This window comes from Equus przewalskii, chromosome 9 (genome assembly GCF_037783145.1).
Source record: "Equus przewalskii isolate Varuska chromosome 9, EquPr2, whole genome shotgun sequence".
Classification (NCBI taxonomy): Eukaryota; Metazoa; Chordata; class Mammalia; order Perissodactyla; family Equidae; genus Equus; species Equus przewalskii.
This window is the reverse complement of record NC_091839.1, coordinates 27439399-27466854: the sequence shown is the minus strand read 5'-3', so window position 1 is coordinate 27466854 and position 27456 is coordinate 27439399. Positions and strand designations below refer to the sequence as shown.

At 53.8% G+C, this 27456-nt stretch overlaps 2 protein-coding genes and 1 long non-coding RNA gene across 3 annotated transcripts; all 3 read right to left on the bottom strand.

The window, feature by feature from the left end:
• Positions 1-6560: 6560 nt before the first annotated feature.
• Positions 6561-9854, bottom strand: LOC139073595 (uncharacterized). The gene is made up of 3 exons (XR_011522496.1): positions 9325-9854; positions 7935-8021; positions 6561-7426 (listed from the first exon to the last, which is right to left on the bottom strand). It is a non-coding gene; the product is annotated as an uncharacterized lncRNA (long non-coding RNA).
• A 9525-nt stretch (positions 9855-19379) lies between these two features.
• Positions 19380-20603, bottom strand: RNF225 (ring finger protein 225). The gene has a single exon (XM_070558870.1). It carries the CDS (start codon positions 20480-20482, stop codon positions 19514-19516), a length of 969 nt encoding a protein of 322 aa, XP_070414971.1. The 5' UTR covers positions 20483-20603; the 3' UTR covers positions 19380-19513.
• A 1412-nt stretch (positions 20604-22015) lies between these two features.
• RPS5 (ribosomal protein S5) lies at positions 22016-27452 on the bottom strand. The gene is made up of 6 exons (XM_008544548.2): positions 26882-27452; positions 26033-26141; positions 23621-23830; positions 23335-23463; positions 22221-22319; positions 22016-22134 (listed from the first exon to the last, which is right to left on the bottom strand). The coding sequence occupies exons 2-6, from the start codon at positions 26138-26140 to the stop codon at positions 22066-22068; spliced, it is 615 nt and encodes a 204-aa protein (XP_008542770.1). The 5' UTR covers position 26141; positions 26882-27452; the 3' UTR covers positions 22016-22065.
• Between the last annotated feature and the right edge of the window lie 4 nt (positions 27453-27456).

Below are 27456 nucleotides of genomic sequence, written 5' to 3'. Positions count from 1 at the left end.
ATTTCAAATGATTCGATTCCAGCATCACTCATACAAAAAATTAGTAATGAACTTCAATTTGGAAAGCTTCTACTGTACAATGTAGCAAGGACCATATGTTCACACAGCTGGAAGCAGAGCCAGGTCAAGAGCGGGAAATGCTCCCAGGATTATACCAGTGGTTCCTTTACTCATTAGAAATACAAAACTGCAATCTTAGAATTAAGCAGTTTGGGGAGGCACTAAATTTTAATTTTCTCAGGGGATGGAGAGAAGTATTTTTGAATGCAGTCACAGTGGAGAGATGTTGAAATTCAGTTAGCTTTCAACATCACATGTTAGCAGAAAGATGCGTCTGCACTTCAGGTTTCTGAATGATGTGATTACAGTCAAAATCAAGTAAATAAAAAGCAAAACAACCAATACATAAACCCTGAGCTTTCACATTCCCTTTCATGTGAGACACTGACACAGACCATCACTATCCAGGAAAAATGTGGTTTTCACTAATTAAATCTCAGTGTGTCTCCCAAATAGAGTGTTTATAAAATAAGTTATTCTAAATCATGTACATTTAACTTTGAAATGATGGAGAGACACACAGATATATGTAAACATCAAGAGAATCACTCCGCTCCCTGTCTGGGTCCAAACCCATCCACACTTGGTCGAAAATTAACTGGATGGGGCCTGATTAAAGAGTGAGGATGGGCCAGCCCTGTGGCACAGCAGTTAAGTTTGCATGCTCTGCTTCAGCAGCCTGGGGTTTGCTGGTTTGGATCCCAGACACAGACCTATGCACTGCTTATCAAGCCATGCTGTGGCAGGCTTCCCACATATAAAATAGAGGAAGATGGGCACAGATGTTAGCTCAGGGCCAATCTTTCTCAAAAAAAAAAAAAAAGAAAGAAAGAAAGAAAGAAAAGAAAAGATGCAGGAGGAGCCCAGATGGTGCCAGATAAATGATTAGGAAACAATCAAGAAATGACTATATCGAGTGTCAGGAATTGGTCACAAACAACAAGGATGGTTCTAAATATTATCCCAACAAGGAAGATGAGTAAAAAACAATATCATTTCATCTTCAGAAAGAATTGAATCACTGAAATTTGATTTCTTATTAGTTGTTGCCATTTGTTTGGATGAAGTTGTGAAGGTTCTCCATTTTTTCTCCACCAGTCTAAGAACACATTGACTAGAAATCTGTGATAAGAATTTAATAAAGTCTTTTCCCTCCTATTCCTCATCACGTCAACGCAAGCACACTTACCAATACTGTGCAAAGTATCTGACCTCCATGTCTTCATCTTGGCCTAACTTCTGTAGTTCCAGCTTAACTTCCTCCTGCAAAGACTCAGTATCTAGAATTGGTCCAATTTTCTGTAGATATTTAGCCATGACGAAATGGACATTCCCTACGTGATCTCCTGCCATTTTCAGTATGATGGGCAGCATCTGCTTAGTGGTTATTTCTTGACCACAGGATTTGGACAGCACATTAATGCAGAATAAAGTGGTCATTCTATGCAAGTAATCAGGATCATTTGCCATTACTACCACTTTGGGAACGAGGTATTTTGGGTCCACTAAAGAGGATTTTCTACAGCACAAAACCTTGAATGTAGAACAAGTTTGGTGCTTTGGTGGGAAGGTTTTCCACATTCACTGCACTCACAAGTGCTTTCTTGGGCTGTGAACTTTCTTGTGCTGAACGAGGTTGGAGCGATATCTGAAGGCTATCCTACAATTTCTGTTGTTAAACAAGTTTAGAGATACAGCTAAAAGCTCTCAGATGTGCTGCACATGTGAGGCCTTTCTGTGTTGAGAACTTTCTGGTACCAAACAAGTGTGGACATTTCAATGAAGTGTCACTGGCAGCACTCTTATGGCCATTCTTTCATGTGAACCTTCTGGTGCCAACTGAGACAAGAGTGTCTGCCATAGGCTGTCCCAAATTCGATGCACTCATAGGCCTTGCTCCACTGTGAGCTCTCTGGTGCCGAATGAGGCTGGAGTTTTGGCTAAAGAATTCCCCACATTCAGTGCACTTACATGGCCTTTCCCCAGTGTGAACTTTCTGGTGCTGAATAAGGGTAGATGCAGGGCTGAAGGCTTTCCCACATTTGCTGCACTCAGAAGGCCTTTCCCCTGTGTGAGCTCTCTGGTGCTGAACAAGCATGGATTTGTGGCTGAATATTTTCTCACATTCACTGCGCTTGTCACGTTCTGTTGCAGTGTGACCTTTCTGGTGTGTGTTTGGTTTAGACGGGTGGCTGAAGGCATTCCCACACTTCTTACACATATGGGACGTTTCTCTAGTGTGACTTTTTCTCTGAGTAATAAGAGTCAATTTCTCCTTGAAGGCATTTCTGCCTGTTGGGCATCTCCAGGATCTCCGTTCAGTGGGAACCTTAGGTGGCTGAGGAGGGGAGAGCTAGCCCTTGAGCAAAGATTTCCCACAGATGCTGCATCGGAAGGCCTTCTGTCCAGTGTGGAGCCCTGGGTGCTGCCTGAGACTGGAGCTGTGGGGAGGGTCTCCCAGGCACTCCTCCATAGCCTCCCCATATGGGGAGTGGCTGTTGCTGGATGAGGCCCAAGCTGGCCTGGAAGTCCATGCCACACTCCCCCCACACAAGGGCCTGTTGTGATGGGGGCCCCTGTGGCTCTTCGCCTGCTCAGGAGGCTCTTCCTCAACCTCCACTCTACACTAACAACCTGAAAGCAGAGAAATGCCAGCTAACTGAGTGCTGGATTGGAGGTTACCACCAGTGCATGTCAACACACTTAGGAAGGAGTCCATGGGAATATGGAAGGTTCCAGGGGGAAGGGTCTGGATAGAAGGGCTGACCCTGCAGGCCAAGGTCCAGCCAGACGATAGAAAGTGAGAGACCTTAACAGAGATGAGGACACAAATATGGGGGCAGAAGAGGGAGCAGAGTCAGGGTCTCCAAGTCCCTCCTCTGCAAAGGATTTCAGCAGGGCAGTGGCTGCTGGTGACAGCAAGCACTGTGAAGAAGTATCCGGTCCCAGGAAAAAGCAGTTGCCACGGAGGAGCTGGTATTCAAGTGTGACACAGCAGAGGTGTGTGTGACTGTGTCACGGGCAGAGTAGGTCAGTGTTGGACAGCTCTGCAGAGGCACCGTTCTGGTCTTCACTTCACTGTCTCTCAGCCCCAGATTCACCCATTTGCCTGCTTTGTGAAAATGGACCTGGATTCTTTAACTCATTTCCCTTCGCCAGCTTGCATGATGTTAAGCTTTGTCAGTAGAGGGCACTGGAAAGAAACTGCAGGATGAACAGGTTTTGCTCCCACTTGCTGGGCTCCCGTTGGGGCCCGGTGCAGTCCGTGCAACTTCTCCCACAGCACTCACAGCTTCTCCAGCGCCCAGCCCCTCTACTCACCACTCCTACCCCCGGTGTACTTAAGAATTCTTCACATTAAACTTGTTCTGTTCAAAGCACTGGGTGGTTCCTCTCTGCTGACTGGTCTGAAATTGATACAGAATTGGTACTGGGAATGGTCCCAGGATATGGCCTGCAAAGATGGAATCTGGAGATTGGTTTTGCTGTGTCTTTGGGCCTGAGCACAATGGAGAGCTCCTTGCCAGAAGGAAATAGGAAGATAGTGAGCCAGGGCACACAGTGGTATCAATTAAGCAAACTATCACCCCTGGTTGATTGTGATCAAGTGCCAACTGATGCACGTGCCTTGGGAGCCCAAGTGGCTCCTGCCCTTGACTTTTCTGGCAGTAATGACAACTGCAGGGACTGTGGTGTGAACAGTGTCCTAAGTCCACAGGAGCACATACAGAAGGAAGTACATGCGAGTTCTGAAGCTCTCAGTTCAAGCCACAGTCTGAGAAACAGAGAGCCTCTGTGACACCCTAAAGGAGGCGGACTTCTTGTAGCTACAGGGCTGACATCACTGAAAATCAAACAGAAAATTCAGTTGTGCAGTTTAAATAGGTCTTGCCAAGTTTGTCATGTGAAACTTAGGGCATTGATTGATAAAGAATGGGACAGCGACACTCAGAGAGGGAGCATCTGATTGGATCCAGACAAATATGACAACCTTGAGTTCCCAAGTCACTCTGAGCCTCCCCCACCAGGAGGAGCTTGCTCTCCAGTGCCTGCGGAGACCACCCTTCCTCTGCTTGAAGGCCCCTGACGACCTCACTGAAGTAGATGCCTGTTCTCTTCAAGACCCAGCACAATCCCCTCCCACTACTGCCAACCCGTAGCCAGATCAAATCTCAGCACACTCCGTGGGGAGAGTCACATACTATGACTCAGGAGGAAATGGCTCACCCACCAAGCAACTTCAGGACTTTCCTAATATGTGCATATATCAGCAGAAATCTGGGGAAAATGGGTGGGAGTAGATTCGAAGGTCAAGGAGAGCAAATTCAACGAATTGGGCTGAATTCACTGGTATTGGCGCACTTACCACAATTTCCAGATTCGCTATTTTAGCTTGAGCAGCTGGAGGTGGTTTAACAACTTTAACAACTTAGATTCAATTGTGGCCTGAAGTTAATGAGATTGAGATGCCTGAGCTGCCCTGGCATGACGTGGAGGAATGAATCAAAGGCTTAGGGAGACAGGCATGTTGGACTGGGTTTATCACATGGGACCCGCACTCCTATGGGAGGCTGAATACTGATGTCTGTGCCCTAGTCCCCGGAACCTGTGGACATGGTACCTTATGGGGAAAAATGATTTTGAAGATGCAGTTAAGGTTTTTAACCAGCTGACCTCAAAATAGGAAGATTATCCTGGGTTTTCCAGGTGGGCCCATAATCACATGGGCCCTCAAAGGCAGAAGAGTGAGAGAGATGAAACAATGAAAGAAGAGGTAGGAGAGACTCAAAGCATGAAAGGGACCCAACCTGCCATTACTAGCTCTGAAGATGGAGGAAGGAAACCAAGAGCCAAGGAATGCAGGTGGCCTGCAGAAGCTGGGAATGGCCCTCAGTGGACAGCCAGCAAGAAAATGGAGACCTCGGTCCTGCAACCACAGGGAACTGAATTCTAAACCTAAGTGAGCAAGGAAATGGATTCTCCCCAAGAGCCTCCAGAAAGAAACAGCCCCGCCAACACCTTGATTTTAGCCTAGGGAGACCCATGTTGGCCTTCTGCCCACAGAACTGTAAGATACTATATTTGTGTTGTATAGAGTGCTAGATTTGTGGTAATTTGTCACGGCAGCCAGAAAAGTGACACCACCATCCCCCAACTACGTTCCACAAGATCAGAAGACATTCCCGGGGCCGGCCCGGTGGCACAGCAGTTAAGTGCGCACATTCCGCTTCGGAGACCTGGGGTTCACCGGTTCGGATCCCAGGTGCAGACATGGTACCACCTGGCAAGCCATTCTGTGGTAGGCATCCCACATATAAAGTGGAGGAAGATGAGCATGGATGTGAGCTCAGGGCCAGTCTTCCTCAGCAAAAAGAGGAGGATTGGCAGCAGATGTTAGCTCAGGGCTAATCTTCCACAAAAAAAAAAAGAAGATATTCCCTTCACCAAAGTAACTGAAAAATACATTAGTGCGAGGGGGACCTGCAGCCTGGAAAATCCCTGTGGTTGCTCTTTCGTGAGCAGCTATGACTGCAGGAGATGCTGCCATTGAGATGGGCTCTCTGATTTCCATGGGATGGGCCCATGAGTAGCAGAGGCCAAGTGGCAGCACTTAACTACCAATTACAAGGTGGCACATCGCCTTAACAGGCAGCAGGATGTACAGGCAATCAGAGTGCCTTGGCCCGTGGAGGTCTTTGGCAGGTCAGTTGATTACAGTGTTCCTTGGGAAAAAAGACATGGTCAGCCTAACTGAGCAGTGCATGATCTATGTATTAATAAAGGCTCCACATCTGGTGCCAAAAGCCTGACTTAGTTTGCCACGGTGGAGAGTCACAGCCTCAGTTTCCAGACCTGAGTCAATTCACAGCCGAGAACCCTGGAGAGGAGGCCAGGTCCCCTTGAGAAAGGACCCTGCCCTATTGTCAAAAGTATATACCATCAATCTTCCTCCAAGCCCTCCCCAAAGGGACCTGCAACCATTTATTAGAGTGACTGTGAATTGGGGAAAAGGTTGTGCTCAGACCCTTCAGGATTACTAGACACAAGCTCTGAACTGACACTAACTCCTGAAACTCAAAAACACAGTGGCCCAGGAGTTAAAGTGGAGGCCTACGGTGGTCAGGTGATAAATGAGTATTAGCTCAGGTCCAACTCCCAGTGAGCCCAGTTGGTCGACAGGCCCACTCTCTGGTCACTTCCCCAGTTGCTGAGTATATAATTGGAACAGGCACACTTAGTCACTGGCAGAATCCCTATATCACGTTGCTGAGCCATGGGGTAAGAGCCATTATGCTAAGGAGGGCTAAATAGAAGCCCCTGAAGCTTCCACTCCCTGCCAAAACAGTAAACCGGAAGCAAGATTGCATCCCTGGAGGAACTGCAGAGATTAATGCCACTATCAAAGACTTGAAAGAAGCAAGGGTGGCGGGACCCACCACATTCCCATTGAACCCACTAGTTGGGCCTGTGCAGAAGTCAGATACATCCGGGACAATGACTGTGAATGATCGTAAATTTAATCTGGTGGTGACTCCAATTGTACCTGCTGTTCCAGACTTAGTATCTTTATTACAAGAAATTCACAGAACCCCTGGCACTCGGCATGCAGCTACTGAAGTTGGCTGGTGCCTTTTCTTCCACACAAATTACAAGGAACACCAGAAACCATTTGCTTTTACCTGCTTGGACCGAACCAACAGTATACCTCCAGACTGTTGCCTCAGGACTACATGCTGCTGCTCTCTGCCTAAGATAGCCCACAGAGATCTTGACCATCTTGACACTGCGTAAACATCACATTGGTCCACTTCATTGATAAATTACGCTGAGTGGATCTGGTGAGCAAGAAGTAGCAAGTATTTTAGATACTTTAGTAAGACATGTAAATGAGAGGGTGGGAAACAAAACCTACAAAAATTCAGGGGCCTGCCGCCTCAGTGACACTCTTGGGGGTTCAACAGCCTGAGTAGGTTGAGATGTCCCATCTAATCTCCCCTCACACCACTGACCACCAAAAAAGAGGCACAATGCTTGGTAGGCCTTTTTGGATTTTGGAGGCAACGTACACCACATCTGAATCTACTGCTTTGAACCATCCTTCTGGTTTTAAGTGGGAACCAGAAGGAGAGAAGGCTCTGAAGCAGGTTCCACCTGCAGTACAGTCTGCTTCACCACCTGGGCCTCACGATCCAGCAGACTCGATGATACTTGAAGTGTCTGTGGCAAATCAGGACACCACATGGAGCCTCCAGGAAGCAGCAACAGGAGAATTGCAGCACAGATCTCTCAGATTTGGAAGCAAGTCTCCATCTTCTTCTGCAGATAACTATTCTACTTTAGAGAAACAGCTTCCAGCATGCTGAGCCTTTGGGAAAGAATAAAGCATGGGATACCAGCTGACCATGTGGCCTAAGCTTCCCATCATGACCTGGTGTTGTCTGACCACAGAGCCAGCAACCTAACATTAAATGGAAATGGTATGTAAGACATCAAGTTTGGCCAGGACATGGCAGGCCCTGCACAAACATTTAGAGAAGATGGGGCAAGTCTGTAGCACAAAGGAGCCATGACTCTAGCAGGGTTGCCAAGCTGGGCACAGGCTGAGATTGGGGGGATCAGGTGGGCACCTGTGAAGGACATGGCCCCCAAACTCTACCCTATGAAGTCTTGAGGCAACAGGTATGAGGGCTACTCACAGGGCGGCTCAGAGAGAGACAGGAAGTGCACCAGCCCAGTCTCAGCACCCATAGCTCCAACCACAGCTAACCTGAGAAGAAGGCAGCTCCTGTGGTCCAGCTTTGGGATGGACAGAACTTCTCAGGGGAAAAGGCAGCAGGTGGTCAGTATGCTGGGGGAGGGCGTAAGGGACTTACCCAGCGAGCCAATGAGCTGAAAGTTCTCCGATACAACATCACAGTACTGGTGCCTCTGGGTTACACTAAGGAGCCTCCACACTCCCCCTGGGAGAAATACACAGCCACATTCTCAAATGTCACCAGACCCTGTAATGATGGGTTCAGCTGATCTTTGGGGTCGATGAGTGGGCAGAAAAATCAACCAAAATATGGACAGATGGACACATTCAGGCCCTTGACCTGGAAAGGTCCTATCATATCTCCCACCGACATCCTATTTCCCCAGAGGCAGAAACCACCTACACACACATCGTGATACTACCTTCTTCCCCAGAACTCTACCTTAGAGGGGATACCCAGGTCCCAAGGCCATTGGTCCCTCTCTCCTCATGTTACTACGGGACTCTGCATCTGGCCCACTGCAACCACAAGCAGGTGACCAGATGGCTGCCAACTACGTTTGTTCTGATCCAGGCACACAGGCCTCCTGCCAGCCAATTCGCTCTGTGTCCCCCAGATCATACTTCTCAGATGCAACTAAACCTACGCCAACCATTCTCCCTGAGGGCCAAGTACCTGCTCCCAGGGCCCTTTGGTTTGCCCTCCCACCTAGCAGGCATGTAACTCTTGGTGCTCAGCATGCTTGTAATTCCACATCCCCAGCACAACCTCACCAGTTCCCCCCTTGGCAATTCCCTGGCCTCCCCCATGCCACTCTGCGTGTGGTGTCCTGAGAGTGCCTGGCATAGCAGCCACGACCCTATTCCACCCTAGTCCTGCCCTCACCTCAATGGCCCATTGCCACAGGCATCCCAAAGCCCTGCAGTGAAGACCTCCCCACCAGGCCCTGTTCCTAGCTTCAACATTTAGCCGCCCAGAACCACACCCTGACCTCTGAGACCCCACCTTCCTTTGTCTCTGCCTTTGCACAGGCTGCCCTCTCACCTGCCATGACCTTCCTCTCTCCTCCTGAGGCACATTCAGAGCCCAGCACACTGGGCTGAGTCCCTGCCTGTCTCCCAGGTGATCCCATCTGCTGCTGAACAACTCTGCAACCCTGAACGAAAAGCCACAGCCCCCAAGGAGGGAAGATATAAAAGCCTGGCAAGCCCACAGACAGGCGAATCAGCCCCAGTGACCCCCTACGTCCACCACCACCACACCACAGCTGTGCCCAGGTCCACCTGCCCCTCAGGAGTCTTGACTCCCTGCCACTCCTCCTCTATATTGCCTCTTGACATAGGCCCAGGCTTCAGGACAGCCTAGTGACACCCACCAGCACCATCTAACTGCCTAGTCAGGACATCTGGTCCTACTCCCCTCCAGCCTCCCCTCCTCCAGCCTGTCAGGGCATTCATCGCCATCCTTTATCCATTCCACATTGATCCTAGTCCCCTCTCGAGCTCACCCTTTAGATATTTCCAGCCCTAATCCTGCAGAATTCCAGAGCTGCAGGTCCAGTGCCTACACAGTGCCTCCATTCAGGAGTACCAGGATATATCACACTTCAAATCTCCAAAATCACACTCCAGATCTTCTCCCAGGAACCTGCTCCAGCCACCAACTTCCACATCTCAGTTGATGGAACTTCCATCCATCAAGCCGCTGAGTTCAAACACCCAGGTTCACCTTGATAGCTGTCTCTCACTGCCTCACATCAGGAAACCGGGCTGGTCCTACTGAAGCAACACATCCAGAGTCCAGGCACCTCTGCTGTCTCTATTGCCACTACCTGGTGCAGTCACTCATCACCAGGGGCTCCTCACTGGCCTTCAGGTACAGTCTGTTCTCCCCTCCACAGCCCCTCCCATCGTCAGAACAAGGAGTCTCGTGGGGCAGAGCTGGCACTGGGGACTCAGAGCTCGCCCGCCCCGCGCCCTCTCCCCTGGCCAGGCAGGCTCACCCAGCGCATGGCGGGAACTACATTACCCGAAAGGCACTACGCCTACCCGGCGCAGGCCAATGAGAGCCCAGGAGAGGGCGCTTCCGGGGTCTGTGGGGGCGGGACTTCCTCCGCCAAGGTTCTCGCCGAGCAGGGCGGGGCTACCCGCGCGCCGGGAGGGAGGAGGGTGGGGATGGCGTGGGATGGCGTGGGAAGGTTCCCCGAGCCCCGGGAGACGGAGCGGGACGGGCGTGTGCGCCTTGACCGCGGCGAGCGCCTCGCCAGAGCCCCGGCGTCCCCAGCCGTGGTGGGACCGCGCGGGGTGCCTTCGAGGTCCAGTGCCCGCAGCCGCCCCAGATTCGTCGCCTTGGCGTCGAGCAGCTGGGGACCGGTGGCCCTGGGACCTCGGCAGGAGGAGGCGGTGGAGGACAGAGAGGTGGGCCACAGGCAAGAGCAGAAGTCAGAGTAGCAGGGCGAGAGGCTGGAATGCCCAGAAAGTGGAAGGAAAGACGGATGTTCTATTTCTAGGACAGCTGTAACGGGGGCCCTCGAAAGGGGGCCTTAGAACTGCAGAAGTTTATCACCCGACAGTTCTGGAGGCTGGAAGTCCAAAGTCAAGATGTCAGCCGGCCGTATGCCCTCCAGGCTCTAGGGCAGAACCTTCCTTGCCTCTTCCGCCTTATGGTGGTGCCGGCGCTCCTCAGCTGGGGCCGCTTTACTCCAGTCTCGGCTTCCGTTGCCACATTTCTTTTTCTGACTCCCCGGTCTCCTTCTTGAAGGGTACTTGTGGTTACATTGAGGGCTCACCGAAATAATCCAGGATAAGATAATCTCCTCCCCATTTTAAGATCCTTAATCACATCTGCAAAGTTCCTTCCGTCGTGTAAGATAACATTCACAGGTTCTAGGGATGAGGACATGGATATCTTTGGGTACCACAGAGCCCTTCACTTTGCTTGGGGTGGAGAGAACTGGTGGGAGCATCAAGCTCTGGGCTGACCTCTTGGCAGGGGAAAGGCCACCTGCGATGTTGAGCCAAGTCAGCATCCCATAGGGGAGGAACCACCCAGAGCCAACCGGGTCAGAAGAGCCTACTCCAGCCTGCTGCAGAGATGAAGAATGTCCGGCAGACCATGTGCACACAGCCACTCGGGGAAGGGCACTGGCTTCTGGGGCTCGCTGGAAATCAAAGTCAAGAGTCATGAGTAATTCAAGACACGGGTCAGCAGACTGCAGCCTGTGGGCCAAGTGCAGCCCCTTGCATGTTTGTATAGCCCCTGAGATGAGAATGGTTTTTACCTTTTTGTAGTTGCTGTTGGTGCCAGTCGAGTTGGTTCTGACTCCTGGCGACCCTGTGTACAGCAGAGCAGAATCCTGCCCAATCTTTTTGTTTGCACCATCCTCTCCTCTTCCGGCACTGTATCAGACAATGCTCCTCTGCTACTTTAGGGGATTTTCATGGCCAATTTTGGGGAGTCCAGGTCCTTTCTTCCTATTCTTAGTCTGGAAGCCCCACTGAAACCTGTCCACCGTGGGTGACCCTGCTGGTACTTAAAATAGCGGTGGCATAGTTTTCAGCATCACAACAACAGGCAGCCACCACAGTGTGACAACCAACAGACCAGATGGGTAGTGTGATTCCCTGGCCGGGAAACAAACTCAAACCATGGTGGTGAGAGAGTCAAATCTTAACCACTGGAATACGTTTTTTAGTGGTTGAAAAAAATCAAAAGAACACTTTGGTAACATACGAAGATTATTTGAAATTCAGACTTCAGCATCCATAAATAGTTGTATTGGAACACACCCACAGCCATGCATTTACATATTGTCTATGACTCCTTTCACACTCTAATGGCAGAGTTGAGTAGTAACTAAAAACTGCACAGCCTGCAAAGGTGAAAATATCTGGCCCCTGATTAAAAGTTATAGAGCTGAAGAACTTAACCAGAACTGAGCAAAAGCCACATGTAAAACAAAGTGGATGGAAGGAGTTTGCTGAGAAGGAGAGGGTGGGGGTGCCCATACATAGCAGTTGCAGTGTGATGGAGCCCAGCACTGCCTGCAAGTGAAGATTGCCAGGGCACCTCCCAGTCACAGGTCAGCAGCTGGTAGGAGGCGGCCATGCTGAGCCTTGCAGGACAGTCAAGGCTGCCTCAGAGCCCTCAGTTTCAAAGATTGACTAAAAGGACTCATGGAACTCTATCTGTTATAGTCTTAGTTACAGTTTGTTACAGTGGAAAGATACAAATGAAAATCAGCCAAGGAAAGAGGACTATAGGGCAGGACCGAGGAGAGACCAGGCATGAGCTTCCAGGTGTCCTCTCTCAGTGGAGTCACATGGACAGCGCTTAATTCTCCCAGCAACAGTATATGATGACACATGGAGCATTGCCACCCAGGGATGCTCACCCAAGCCTCGATGTCCAGGGATTTTATTGGGAGATGGTAATGAAAGCATGCAGCACCCACATAACTGACCTCAGTTGCTCAGTCTCTAGCTCCCCAGAGATCAAACTGATGCAGGCTGGCCTAAAACCCCCACCGTAAGTCACAGTGTTGGCGTAGATGACCTGATGTGGACTGAGGCTCCAGGTACACAAAGATACTCTTGTTAGGTAGGATATTCCGAAGGCTTAGACGTTATCTCCCAGGAGCAGCTCACAGGCCAGACTTTTCTTTGGAATGTGAGGGTTTGGACAACCCGGGGCTGCTGAGTCAACGCTTTACTGCCCAGTGGCACACTGGACATGGCAGACTACAGTGGCTGGCTGGCCCAGCTGTGTAGATGGCAACTGCAGGCTCACTAGGCTATAAGATAGGACAGATCCTGGCATGAGTCATACTTCTGCTACAGAAACAAGCTGCCTTGGCACCTCACTAGGCCCCCGAGTCAGTGCCAGCTGACACCAGACAGCACTAAGGGCTCCAGAGCCAGCTGCCTGCACACATCCCTGATCTCTGACACATTCAGCAGCAGGCCCGCTAATCCTGGCAGCTGTGCCAGCTGCTGCCACCCTGTCTGCACTCTCCCTGTGGTGACCTGGAGACACCACAGATGGCTGCAAGAAGGTTCTCAGTCCAGGTCTGAACCACCACAATGCTTCAGTCTCAATCCTCCAACATCAGGGGGTGAGGGGCCTGGGAAAGAGTCAGTTATTCTAATGCTACCACCCTCTACACCCCCCAAAACCATGGCTCCATGTTTCCTCCCTCCCTCGAGATTTGGGGGCCTAGAGATGGGTAAGAATGAAGCCACAGTCACTCTTCTCCCTTCTGTCTTTGGTTCTGACCTGCTCTCCACTTGCCACCACTGTGGCTGGTATTGGCTTTTCCCTTGCCTCTCCAACACAGAAAGGGTGACTGAGTCATCCCCCTGGGGATTCAGCCTAAACCAGGGGCCTGGGACCCTCTCATGGGAGAGCAGGCCCAAGGGAGCAGCACAGGCCTGCTTGGCTAAAGAAGACAGAGGACCATGCTGGTGTCTACAATTTAGACAGTGTGAGGGCTGGCCTCCAAGATGGCCCCCATGAGTCTCACCACATGGTATTCACACTCTCACTTGGTCCCCTCCCACAGTGAATAGGGTCAGCAGAAGCAAACTGGGGAAACAACAGAATGTGACTTCAGGGACTAAGTCATAAAAGGCACTGTGGCTCCTTCTGCTTTCTTATCTCTTGGTTCACCAACTCTGAGGGAAGCCAGTGGCTGTGTTATGAGGACACTCAAGTAGCCCTGTGGAGAGGTCCATGTGGCGAGGAACTGAGGCCACCTGCGAAAAGCCATGTGAGTAACCCAGCTTGGAAGTGGATCGTCCAGCTCAAGGCAAGGCTTGAGATGACTGCTGTCCCAGCTTGACCTCAACCTCATGGGAGACCCTGAGCAGAACCACCCAGCTAGGCCAATCCTGAGTTCCTGACCCACATAAACTGTGAGCTGATAAATGTTTATTGTATTAGGCCACTAGGCATGGGGCCACCACCTAATTTATTAGGCAGAACTAGATAACTAATACGGGTAGAAAGAGCAGTATCTTCCTCAAGACTGTGTCCTACTTATTAACAGAAAACATGATGAGGCCATAAACCCCTGGAAGACAAGCAGCATGTCTTAGGAATAAGCTGCCTCCTTATCCTGGGGATACCTCAGGTATCAGAGCATGAAGTTCAGAAAGTGCCTAGACTGGCTTCCTAATTAACAACATAAAAAAATAAAGAGAAACAAAAGACCTACATATCACCGAGTGGAAAGGGCTAGGACATCTGCTCTTCACCAGACCTTTCCATCTTGGCCACCCCTCCTTCAACCGCTCTCTGCTCCTCACTGTGGCTCTAATACAACAAGCCAGCCCCCACCTCAGGGAATCTTTGCACCTGCCATTTCCACAGCCTTGCAGACTCTTCCCTGGCCTATGCCTGCCTCATTCTTCCTGTCATTTGGGCATCTATGTTCCTACTCCCTGACCCCACCATCTAAGTTGGACCTCCAACAGTCTCTATCACATCATCTTGTTTTGTCTTCCACAGAGGACTTAGCCCTGACCTGAAGAATCCTATTAATGCTTTGTTTGGCTGTTTACTGTCCAGCTCTGCCCTAGAATGTGAGTTCTAAGGAAGAAAGAGGCATAGGAATATCTGCGACCTTTTTGTTCACTGTTGCAACCTCAGCACCCAGCCCAGAGCCCATATATCACAGGTGCGCCTTGAGATAAAGAATGAACTATGTAAAGAAATTTCAGCATGCAACAGAGACTGAGAAGCTCAGTGGGACACCTGGACAGATGCTGGGTCTGTAAGGAGGCTGGCCAAAGGACAAACCCCCAAGGTTCATCTGCTCCTCCTGTGTCTGGTCTCCCAGTGACTCCTCAAAATCCAGCAGAGACTGGCATCCCTACCATAGCCCACCTGTACCTGACAGCAGGGAGCATAGCCTGGCAAGCCCAAGGCAGATTGTGCCCTCCCACGCAGTCCCTAAGCGGACACTGAGCTTCAGAGGGGCTAAGGACAAGGCCACAACAGAACTAGGATTCACACCCACATCTCTGGCTCCAGAGTCCACATCATGGCTGAATTGGCCCCACCAGCTAGGAAGAACAATCCACACACTGCTTTGCTTTTAAGAATGGATTTCTGCTACTGTATGATTCTATTGATATGAAATGTCCAGAATAGGCAAATCCATAGAGGCTAAAGTGGACTAATGGTTGCCAGGGGCTGAGGGGCAGGGGGAATGAGACATGACTGCTCATGGGTCTGCAGTGTTCTAGCATTAGACAGTGGTGACGCTTGCACAACTGTGTGAATATACTAACAACTCAATGAATTGTATACTAAAGGGGCAAATTGTATGGCCTTTGAATTATATTTGCATAAAGCTGTTATTAAAAATAAAAACGAGTGTATTTCTGGAAGATTCAGTGGAAAATTCCATACCCAATGTGGAGTTTTCCACGCCACTAAAGTGGAGGCATCCATGCCCAGGGAGGGGGAGGCAGGTGGGGTTAGGGTGAGGGAGAGCTTGCCAGAGACTCTACCCCCGGGCTTAGCGATACGATTTCTGCCCCGTCCAGCGCTCCCGACGACGCAAGCCCCGCGGCGCAGGGACGAGGCACCGGAGAAGCGCCGCAAACGTCAGGACACCACGTGCCCCTTTCCCCGCAAAGGCATGTGAGGCGTCTGGATCTTCGGCTTGCTGTTCCCTCCTCCTTCCAGCCACCGCCCGGCAGCCGGGATTGCCGCAAACTCTCCCAATCCCGTGGTCGCCATAGCAACGCCAGCCTCACGCCCCTGATTGGCCACCAGCTCTAGCACGCCTCCCAGTTCCTTCCACTAGACTGCGGCCTGAGTACGCTGCGCGCGCGGCTCTACGTCACGGCGTGCTGAAGGCGGGCAAAGTTGCCATAGCAACGCCAGCCGCAGACTTCCGATTGGCAGTCAGTTCTGGCGCGCCTTCCCTGCTCCTCCCACCAGGTTCGACCGAGGGATACGGTGCGCGCGCCACCCACCGGGCTGCGAGGCGCAGGCCGGCCAAGTTGCTGTGGCAATGACAGTCCTGCCCCCAAGCCTGGAATGCGGTCTCCGACTGGTCCACGCTTCCTCCTCGGGTTACCCGCCTGGTCCACCGCGGGCGTCAGCGAGGAGGGACGGTGCAGAGGATGGAGCCAAGAACCAAGGCGGAGGGGAGAACTGCGGCTGCAGGGACAGGGAGCAGGGAAAACCGAGGCTGCCCGGCCAGGGCTTGGAGTTGAGGGGAGAAGGGGTTTTGCAGAAAGCTCTGCGGTCCGGGTTCGAATCCACCCCCGGCCCAGCCCGCCAGCCTCGGTTTTCCCGTCTGTCAATCTGGGTACTGCCGCTCCCAGGGTCCAGCGAAGCCCCGCGGGCCCTTGTTCCCTCGCCCTGAACACAAGAGGATGCCTGATGGCCCGGGACGGGTGTAGTGTGGGCAGGGACCTCCCTGACCCTCGTGAGAGAGGCTGGCCGGATGCCCTAGAACGGAGCACTGGCTCTCCCCGGGGGCGAGGGGAAGAGAGCTAGGGGAGGTCCGAGAAGGGTTTGAGGGAGTCGGGGACTCCAAGAGCGTAGCGGGGGAGGCAGTGTGGCCAGTATAGTGTCTCCTCTGCTCAGCCCCCTGGACATCATCTGTCCTCCTTGTTCCCGAGAAGCCCTCAGTGAGCTCTTGGTACACGGCGGATGCTCAATAAATACTTGTGGATTAATGAATTCTCCCTGCAAGTAGAGTGTTTATTGTTGCCCATTTTACAGAAAACAGAACCAAAGTCTGGCCCGTACAGGTACTAAAACAAACATCCACCCGCCCACCCCCTCCTATATTCCTAGCCACCAAGGCCTGGGAGGAAGAGCAAGCCTAGCATAGATGAGGGGCAAAGTCCAGCAGGGATGGAGTGGCCAGAGGGCGGGCTGGGCAGGTGCAGCTCCCGGTGGCCACAGCCTGGTAGGCAAGGGTGGGGAGGAATCCTGGGCCGAGGTGGTTTCCGGCAGCCCCTTTGTTCCAGGGCACTAGGCGGGCAGGCATCGAGGTAGTAATCAGCAGACAGGGACGCTCAGCGACCCCTGGGCTCTGTCATCAGCCTCGCTTTACTGGAGGAGAGACTGAGGCCTCCAGCTCCCAGCTGGGAGGGTGGAGAAGCCACACTACTCTGTAGCCCCTAGGAGGAAGTGATGAGGACTCACAGGGAGGAGCCAGACCTGCCCACTGCCCTCAACCACCACCTTGATGCCAGTTGTCATTCCCCCTGAGCCTCCTTAAAGATACAGCTCTGAGGTCTTTTCCTCCAGGCAGCCTTTCTTGAACACCCTCAGGCAAAGAGCGTTGTCTTCCTCTTCCTCGTCAGCTAAGGGCCCCTTTCTGACCCCCCTGGCTGGACTCATCCCTACCAGGTCTACTCCTGCTCCCCCCACCTCCGGCCTGGAGTAGAGGAGGGAAAGGATGAGGAGGGGGATGTCTGAGACGCTACGGTAAACTGAATAATGGCCCCAAAGATATCCAGATCCTAATCCCTGGAATCTGTGAATCTGTTACCTTACATGGCAAAATGGATTTTGCAGATGTGATTAAATTAAGGATGTTGAGCTGGGGGATTATCCTGGATTATCCAAATGGGCTCACTGTAATCACAGTGTCCTCATAAGTGAAAGAGGGAAGCAGGAGAGTCAGAGATTTGAAGATACCTGCTGCCTTTGAAGATAAGGAAGGAGCCACGGAATGCAACTCTAAAGGCTGGAAAAGCTAAGGAAATGAATTCTCTCTTAGAGCCTCCAGGAGGAACTAGCCCAGCAGACACCTCGACTTTAGCCTGTTGAAACTCATTTCAAGACTTCTGCCCTGCAGAACGGTAAGATAATTAGCATGTGTTGTTCTAAGGAACTGAGTTGGTGGTAATTTGTTGCAGCAACCAGAGAAAATTAATATAGACTGCTAACCCTGCTCCTGCCCAACCAGGTCCCCTCCCTGTGGGGCTAGGCTGTGGCTGCCCAGTGACCCAGCACACTGGTCCCTGCCCCTGTGGGTGACATCGGCACCTGGATGTGGAACAAGAACTGGTCAGGGAAGACACTCCCTCAGACACCCTGATGTTCCTCCTCCAGCTTCCCACCTGGAAGCAGCAGCTCACATCAGGAGTTCCACTGGCATGCCTAGGTCAGGGTCGCTGTGAGCTGGGTGGGCCGAGGGTGCCCACAGGCATTCCCCAGCTACCTTGTAGTCACCTGCAATGCCATCACTCCCCAGAAAGCACCCACTGTGTGCCAGGCGCTGAGAACACACATGTAAACAAATCAAACAGGAGCCTTCAGCCCCATAGAAGTCATATTTCTCTCTGGAAAATGCTGGATGCCCAACCACAGCACACAGCACCCCAACCCTGAGCAAAGTGAGGCAGGAAGGGGGCTCTAGGGCCTGAGGGGAGACAGAAGCTCATGTTCAGTTTCTGCAGAGAGTGGCTGCTAACTACTCCTCAGTGACTAATCCAGGAAGGCTTCTGAGAGGAGGACAGGCATCCAAGAGCTGCCCTCCCTGGAGGCTGCTGTCTACTAGGAGGGCTGAGGCTTCACCTGGGGGAACAGCAGGGATGCCATGAAAGGCTGGTGGAGCCCTGGGGGAGGAGGTGCAATAATGAGAAATTAATGAGTGGAGATGAAGGTGATGAGGGCTCTAACAGCTAGGGAGAGGAGCCAGGATCCCTTGGGTAGGCCAGGGAGGTCCAGGAGCAACCCCACCAAATTATGGGACACTATCTGACCCAGAGGGCAGCCTTGGCCTCTTTGAACCTCGGTGACCATAGCTGCCCACAGCATATTAGGGTCCCATAAGCCACAACCCATAGAGGAAGTCAAGGCTCCCATTGCAAGTTGGTATTCAGCCCCCTGGTGGTAGCCAGTCTTTGAGGCTCAGGCCCTATCTGTCCCTCCTGAGCCCTGGTCAGGCCTGGTCACCCCTGCCCCTCCAGGCCCAAGTCCCAGCCAGGTGCACGGCAGCAACCCAGGACCAGCATGGAGACAGCTGGATCCCACTCAGGCCCAGCCTGCAGGCAGCAGAGTGGGAAACAAACTCCACAGCCTGGGGGAGCCAGCCTTGCAGTGGGCCAGTCAGGGGGTGTGGTCAGGAATAAGAGCAGCAGCTTTGCCCTCCAAAGATGGGGCCCCCCAGCCACCTGCGGTGAGCACAAAGGATGAGCAGATCAGAGCCTTCAGTCCCTGGTACTGGCCGAGGATGCTCCCCCAGGGCTCTGACGATGACTAGGGGGGCACTCAGGAGGACCCTGTGAGGATCAGGGCTGGGGGGTGCCCCAGGAGGGCCCCTGCAGATGTCGGTCAGGGAGCTCACCAGCTGGGTTCCCACGAGTGATGAGGATCAAGAGTACTCCCAATTGGATTCTCACGGAGACCAGGTTTAGGAGCACTTTCCAGCAGGACCTTTACAAAGATGGAGGTCAGTGCACCCTCAGCCTGATGCCCATGGGATTGGGGTCGGGGTGCCCCCAGAGGCTCCCTGTGGGAACAACGGTAGGGTTGCTCCTTGAGAGGGTCCCTGCCCTGTGGTGATGGTGCCGGGAATGATCCCGCCAGGCCTCTCTGTGGAAAAATGGGTGCTTGCCATGCACCCTGCTGAGGCCTCTACGGGGACCATGGCGAGTGGTCCCGGCCATATGACACTAAGGTCTCCAAGCCTTGGGACAGGGCCTGCAGCACATTCGCGTTTACTGAGGCGTCCACACTCTCCTCCTGCCCCGTGCTTGCGGGGCCCAGCTGGGTCCAGCCTCCACCCCCCACATGCGGTCCGAGGGCCTGTCCTCTCGCTCCTCGGCCTCCGCCAGGTCTTCGGGGACCCCCTCGGCCTCCGGCGCGTCCTCCTCAGCCCCTGGCCGGGCGGCGTCCAGGACAGGGCCCGCGGGGCGCGGCGTCCAGGCGGGGGTCCAGGGCGCCCCGGGCGTGGGCCGCGGCGCGAACCAGGGAAGGCCGGGCGCCGGGGCGAGCGCTACGAGCTGGGGCCGCGCGGGGCCGGAGGCGGCGGCGTGCGGGATGAGAAAGAAGATGTAGACGCCGGAGACCACGAGGCCCGCGGCCACCAGCACGGCCAGCGCCACGGCCGCGTTGAAGAGCCAGGTGGTGCTGGCCAGCGTCCGGCGGCGCGACAGCGGGCGGCCGAGGCGCAGCGGCGGCGGCGGCGGCGGGAGCGCGGCGCGGGCCTTGCGCGGCCCGGGCACGTAGAGCAGCCCGCGGCGGCGGTCGAAGCGCACGGAGCCCGGGCGCGGCAGGGGCGCGCGCCCGGCGCGGGGCAGCAGGCCGGCCTGAGTGGGCAGCGCGGGCAGCCCGCCGCGCGGGCCCAGGCGCGTGGGCGCGCGGCACACTGGGCAGGCCACCGGGTCGCCGCCGCCGGCCGTGGCCAGAGACAGGCGAGCCAGGCACTCGAGGCAGAAGACGTGGCCGCAGTCCAGGCGCTTGGGCAGCTTGAACACGCCGTCGAAGGGCGACACGCAGATGAGGCACTCCACGGGGGTAGCGGGGGGCAGGATGGGGCCAGAGCCCGGGCTGCCGTCCCGCTCTTCCTCCTCCTCGTCCTCCCCGCTGCCTGGGGAACCGGGCGCAGAGGGTGAGCCCGGGGAGCTAGGGCCCGAGCCCTGAGGGGCCCGGGGGCGGCGGAGCCAGGGCGGCCGAGGGCAGGGCATCGGGACCAGACCTGCGGGGAAAGGCGGTCAGGCAGAGAAGGTGGCAGCAGAAGAACGGACAAGGGTCTGGGTAGGGTCAGGAGCGGACTCTGGAGGGAATCACCCAGCACAGAGCAGGAGTGTCGGGAGAAGGAGGTGGCTAGAGCCAAGGAGCTGAGATGAGATGGGGAGGACAGAAGCCTCGGAGTAGGAGCTGAGAAGGGGGGGTGTCCAGGCTGGAAGTAGATCAGGAGTGGGGTGGGGGGGGTGGAGAGATGGGCAGAGAGGGGATCTGAAAAGGATTGGAGACAAAGACGCACCCCAGGATGGACCAGAGTTTAACCTAGGGGCACCGCAGAGCCTGAGCTAGACTTGGGGGAGGCCCCAGACCTGAGTGACCCCAGGACCACGGAGGGACTCTAGGCATAGGAAGGATCTAATGTGGAAAGGAGCAAAGGGACTCCTGGGAGAGCTGGGCAGAGGGACCCCGGGGCGACCAGAATCTAAAGGGCAGATGAGGGAGGCAGGACACCCTAGCCCCTGGGGATAGGGGCCCAGCAAGATGGATAGAGCAAGGATGGAGGCCCAGAACAGGGGTCAGGGGCTCCCCACCATAAAACGATGGACACAAGCTAGCCATTGGGTTCTTCTTACCTGTTGCACCTCCTCCCTCTGGCCGGCACGTCCGTGCCCGTTCTGACCCCAGTCCACCTTTCAGCAGCTGGATACTAAGGGCCCCTCCCCGAGGGAGGGTGCCTACAACAGGGCCACTCCCTCCAGATCCCAGGTTCCCGCCAGACCCGTCTGACTGCCCACCCCGCCTCCCAGGCTGAACACCAAGGCTGACCAGAGCCGGATGTCGGGGGTGGTGGGTAGGTGGTGGCACAGGGTGACAGAGCAGTGGCAGTCCAGGCACCTCGGGTAGGTGATCACAACCCCCACCCGCCTTGGACACCTCCAGGAATCCTCCACATCTGAGCCATTGGTGGGGTGAGAGGAACCTGGAGTGGTAGTGGCCCTGCAGGGTGCATGGGGCTGAGCTGCAGCCACAACCTAAGCAGCTGGGGAGGCAGCCTGGAGCCCTGGCCAGAGCAAAGAGGATGGGACTTGTGGCATCCTGTGGGTGGAAGGTGGGCTGACCCCAGAGCAGACTGCACAGGGATGGCCCGTGCCAGTTAGGCAGCAAGGGGTTGGGAACAGTCATGGCCCAGACCCCAGGCCTTCCTTGGCTTCCTCTCCCTGGGGCTGCTTCCAGGTAGCATGCCTCTCAGGATGGCAGATACCTGCCAAGCCCCACCCCAGACCAGAGTGGCATCTCTGCCAAGACCACCCCACCCCTCTCATTTGCAACACCTGCTGGACACTCCAAGTGGTCAGGTCTGAACCCAGGTGCCATGGTTCTGAGTCGGCAGTGCTTCCCCAGCCGAGTATTTCCCTGGTGAATCCAGGTGCCCACAGGCCAAAAGACGGGCCAGGAATTCGAGCAGCTGTGCAGGACACAGGGGCCATCCTGCCCACCCCCAACCCCCAAGGACAGACAGTGGTACAGGAGGGTGGGGCTGCCCCAAAAGGCAAACAGGTTTATTGGGGCTGTGGTCGGGCAATCAACGGTTCGACTTGGCCACACGTTCCAGTTCGTCCTTCTTCTTGATAGCATAGGAGTTGGAGGAGCCCTGCAAAGAGGCAGATGGTTAGTTCTGAATGTTGGAGGACCACCTCCTAGACACCGCCCCCCACCCCAGCCAGTGTCCTCACCCACCTTGGCCGCATTGATGAGCTCATCTGCCAAGCACTCGGCGATGGTCTTGATGTTCCTGAAGGCAGCCTCACGGGCACCTGTGCACAGCAGCCAGATAGCCTAGGGAGCAAGGACTCAGCTAAGCCTGGGGGTGGAGAATGTCCCCAAACCAGGCTGGGGCATGGTCCTCTAGTACCCTGACCCCAACAAATGCTGGCTACCATGCTGCCATCCACTGGCCCACCAAGACAAGTCACTGTGGGAACACACAGCACTGCCCAGGTGGCATGCCACCAGATCTTGGATCAGACTGATGACCACAAAAACAAGTGTAGACACACACAAAGGCTGAAGTTGGGTCCCTGATGACAGGAGACTTGAGACCTGCCATGACAAGGAAATACAACGCAATGTGTGCTGTTGGTCTGGACCTTGAATTGAATATGAAGGGTATGCTGTGGACAGCTGCATAAATTGGAACAGTGAAGGAAAGTGGATATTCAAGTGCTGTTGAATTCCTTGGGGGTGATGGTGGGGATAGAACATCCTTGCCAAGATGCTCATTGATGGGGCTGGCACAGTGGTTAAGTTCGCACATTCCGCTTCTTGGTGGCCCAGGGTTTGCCAGTTCGGATCCTGGGTGCGGACATGGCACCGCTTGGCAAAAAGCCATGCTGTGGTAGGCATCCCACGTATAAAGTAGAGGAAGATAGGCATGGATGCTCAGGGAGAATCTTCCTCAACAACAACAACAAAAAAGAGGATTGGCAGTAGTTAGCCCAAGGCTAATCTTCCTCAAAAAAAAAAAAAGATACTCATTGAAAGCATTAAGAGGGAAATGGTTAGAATGTTTGCAACTGATTCTCAAATGATCCAAGAAAACAAAAAACACAAAACAGTGTGTAAAAACATACCTAAATGAAACTGCACAAATGCAGCCCAGGAGAGCAGAGCTAGAATCTGCCCTGCACAGGGCGGGAATCCAGGAATGCTTCCTGGAGGAAATGACACTCCAGGTAAAATATGCAGACAGGGACAAACCTTCCCACTTGTCAGCCTCTGCCCCAGACAGGACTCCAGCAGGGCCTAGTAGCTGTTCCTGCCCAGCCACATATGCCCAAAGCCCCAGGCCCACCTGATTCACACGGCGCAGCGGGGACACATCCACAGCCTGCCGCCTCACTGTTCCGGCTCGCCCAATGCGGGTCGAGTCCTCCCGAGGACCACTGTTGATGATGGCATTCACCAGGACCTGCAGGGGGTTCTACAAGAGAGGGCGGCCATGAGCTTGACATCCGGCCCACATCCCTCCTTCTCCTCACCCCTAAACCCGGGAGGACCCTGCAGGCACACCATGAGGCAGCCTCTGGGTTCTAGGGGGTACTAAAGACACCCTGCCCCACCTGGTTCCAGGACCCTACCTCGCCGGTGAGCAGGTGAATGATCTCAAAGGCATGCTTGACGATGCGCACGGTCATGAGCTTCTTGCCATTGTTACGGCCGTGCATCATCATGGAGTTGGTGAGGCGCTCCACAATGGGGCACTGCGCCTTGCGGAAGCGCTTGGCAGCATAGCGCCCTGCGCTGTGGGGCAGGTACTTAGCATACTTCTCCTTCACCGCGATGTAATCCTGAGAAAAGGGAGAGGGGACTGAGATACCATGGTCAGGAACAGGAGGGGCCTTGGCCAGGGACCAGAGGGACTGAGCACCCAGTCAGGGTAGCCTCCACCCACCTTCACGGGCTTGGTTGTGAGCTCCTGCCTGCCAGGAAAAAATAAAACCTAAACAAGTGACTTTACCAAGTCACTAAGAAAAGCACTTACTTTATAATGGGAGGGAGGAGGGTGAAGTAAGAAGATTACAGCCATGATCCCAGTTCTAAGAAAGTTCCTCAGCTATACTACGGATACTTCAGATCAGATAATTCTTTGTTGTAGGGGGCTGTCCTGTGCACCGTGCAATGTTTAGCAGCATCCAGTATGCCAGTAGCACACTCTCAGTATCTGACACCCAAAAATGTATCCAAACATTGTCAAGTGTCCCCTAAAGAAAGGAAAAAAGTTACCCCAGAGAACCACCCTTTTAAAAGAATCACTCGGGGGCCGGCCCCATGGCCAAGTGGTTAAGTTTGCATGCTCCACTTTGGCAGCCCAGGGTTTTGCTCGTTCGAATCCTGGGCGCAGACATGGCATTGCTCATCAAGCCACGCTAAGGTGACATCCTACACGCCACATCTAGAAGGACCCACAACTAAAAATACGCAACTACGTACTGGGGGGCTTGGGAGAGAAAAAGGAAAAAAAAATAAAATCTTAAAACGAATCATTCAACAATCCTTCCTATACATACATTTCCCAAGAAAATGCCTAGAAAACACCAAAAATGTTAGTGGGGTTGGAATCGGAGGAACTATGTGTGTATGAAGAGGACTGCTGTCGACAGTTCCACAGTGAAACGTACCCCCATCACTTACGTATGAGAACACACACAAACAACATGTTCGAATGTAAGGAGTAAAAGAACACAGGGGATTCTGATGTGGGCATGACAGTCTGGTGTCTGCCCTGTAGAGAACTATCTGCACAAACAGCAAGCAGATGGTTGTTCATGCAGTGCTTCACTGTGCAGGAAAAAAATGCAAACACCAAATGTCTTGCGAGGGTTTGGTCAAACTGCCTGGCCCCACAGTGGAGCCCTGCACAGCTTTTAGTACCAAGTGAGGACTCTGGTAGCATGCTGACTTCAGCCCCTAAAAGAGCACCAGGGAAAAGTGAAAAATAGCTTTTACATTTCTGAAAGATTCTACAAATAAAGAAAAACAAGGAAGCAAACACATCTGTGACAAAGACACACGTGGCCCGCAAAGACTGAAACGTTTACCCTCTGACCCTTTAAGTTTGTGGCCCCTCCCAACGAACCCAGGAAGGAAAACAGATCTACAAGGCATTCAGGGTGAAAGACAGGGCTGAATTCTCCAGCAGATATAGTGTCTTGATCTCATGATTTATTTAGAGGCAACAAAAATGTTCTGATTCCTTTTAAAATGTAAAAGGGACAAAATGCACATAATCCAACCTGAATTTTACTTGTCTTTATACCAATGCAGTCACAAAATACAATTTTTATTTTTAAAATGAAGGGCCCACAAAAGTCCTAATGAGGCCAAGTGTAAAACAATATGGCTACTGGGGCTGGCCCAGTGGCAAAGCAGTTAAGTTCACACATTCTGCTTCGGTGGCCCCGGGTTCGCCAGTTCAGATCCCGGGCACAGACCTATATGCACCACTTGGCACGCCATGCTGTGGCAGGCATCACACATATAAAGCAGAAGACGATGGGCATGGATGTTACCTCAGGGTCAGCCTTCCTCAGCAAAAAGAGGAGGACTGGCAGATGTTAGCTCAGGGCTAATCTTCCTCAAGAAAGAAAAAAGAAGAAAAAGAAAAAATATACAAAACAACAAAAAACAAGTGGTGCTGGAACAACTGGATGCAAAAGAACGATGGACTCTTACACTTTAAAATAATTACAGTAGTGAATTTTACATTACGTGTATTTTAGTACCAAAGGAAAAACCACCATCACCTCTGCGGGATGTAATGCTTGCTGAGGAAGGGACTATCTTGTGACAAAGACTGTAGCAACCTCTCAACAGGAAATGAGGAAAAATGGACGTAGGGGGTGTGGCAGTCCAGGGATTCCTCTCTCACCTGTCACGTCTTCAACTCTTGAATTAGTGGGGCAGCTACCAGTTTCAGATGACCCCTCCTGAAAGAATCCACGCGGGCCCCCACCCCCACCTGGGGAGCACAACCACCAGGCCCCGCTCACCTGCAGGGAAATGTCATTGATCTGCACATCATCAGTGCTCCACTTCCCGAAGAGCTTGATGTCGGGGGTCTCTGCGACCGCAGGCGCAGCTGTCTCCCACTCGGTCATCCTAGGGACAGAAATCGTCAGCCCAGGCACAGCCACCCGACTCAGGCCGGCGCACGTTCCGTGAACTGGGAAGTTACGAGGAACCAAGAAAGGCCGTGAACATCTGGGTCCACCTTTTTGAATACTAGAAAAACCACGCAGCTGCCAACAAACAGCATCCGTCTGTCACGCAGAATCCCTGGGGCCAAGCCTCCACAGCTGCTGCACGCACCACAGGAGGGCAGGGGATGATGCCACACGCCCTGACATCACATCCCCTCAGTTCGAATCCCAGAAATGTCATTAACGACCTCTGCGACCCCGAGTCAAGCAACTGCCTTGGACTCAGCCTCCTCATCGGTCAAATGGAAACGCGTCAAGGATCACCGCACAAATTCTGCGCACCGTCCACGCAGATTGCGGTTCATGTCGGACACCAAGGAGGCTGCTAGTAAGGGGAAAGCCGTGCCTGGACCAGAGAGAGCACCACGCATCTGAGAATAACGGCGACCTGCCATCTCAACGTACAACTGCTGAGGCCTGACCAACGTGCCCGGCCCGCCGCGAGGAACGGCTGCGGAGGCGGCGGGGCCCAGCAACCAGGCGGGAGCAGCTGCCTCCGCGCCCCCACCCGTTTCCTCAGCACGTTTTCCGGAGACAGCTGAGGCCCCAAGACGGAAGCCCCAGGTCTCGGGGCCCGCCCAGGGCTCCCCAGAAGATCCTGGGGGGGCCCTCCGACCCCCGACCCCACGGTGGCCTCACCTGACGGCGCAGCCCGGACGACTCTGCCCCACGGCGTAGACCACGCGCCGCCCTGGCACAGACAGGAAGAGGCCGCAAGCAGCGGACCGGCGCTTTTAACGGGAGCGAACATTTCCGGGTCAACGGCGGTGACGTGTGCGCAAAAAGGACACAGGATGTTCACGGACCAATCCGCAGCGAGGATGTAAAGTTGCCCTCAGGACGAAACGGACCGCGTACACCCCGACGCATGCGCACTTGCAGAAGCGGCCCCACAAGCACGCCTGGCGGATGTCCGACGTCCCGTACTTGCCCTTCTTGGGGGTGCCCCGGCACAAGCGTAGAGAACTCCGTGCGGCCAACGCCGCCATGTCTAGTGAGGCTAGAACCTCGGCTCGCCGCTTTGTTCAGCTGCTGACTTCACGCCCCACCTGCCGCGGGCTTCGAGAAGGGGGAGCCGGTTCGGCACCCTCTCATTCCTCTCCCGGGTCTCGGCCGCCTCACAGGCACGCGCGCGCTGCAGCCGTGGGCGGCGGAGTGGGGTCGGGTGGTCACGGCGGTCCTCCGCTAGTCCCGGGCCCCGCGCGCATGCGCGG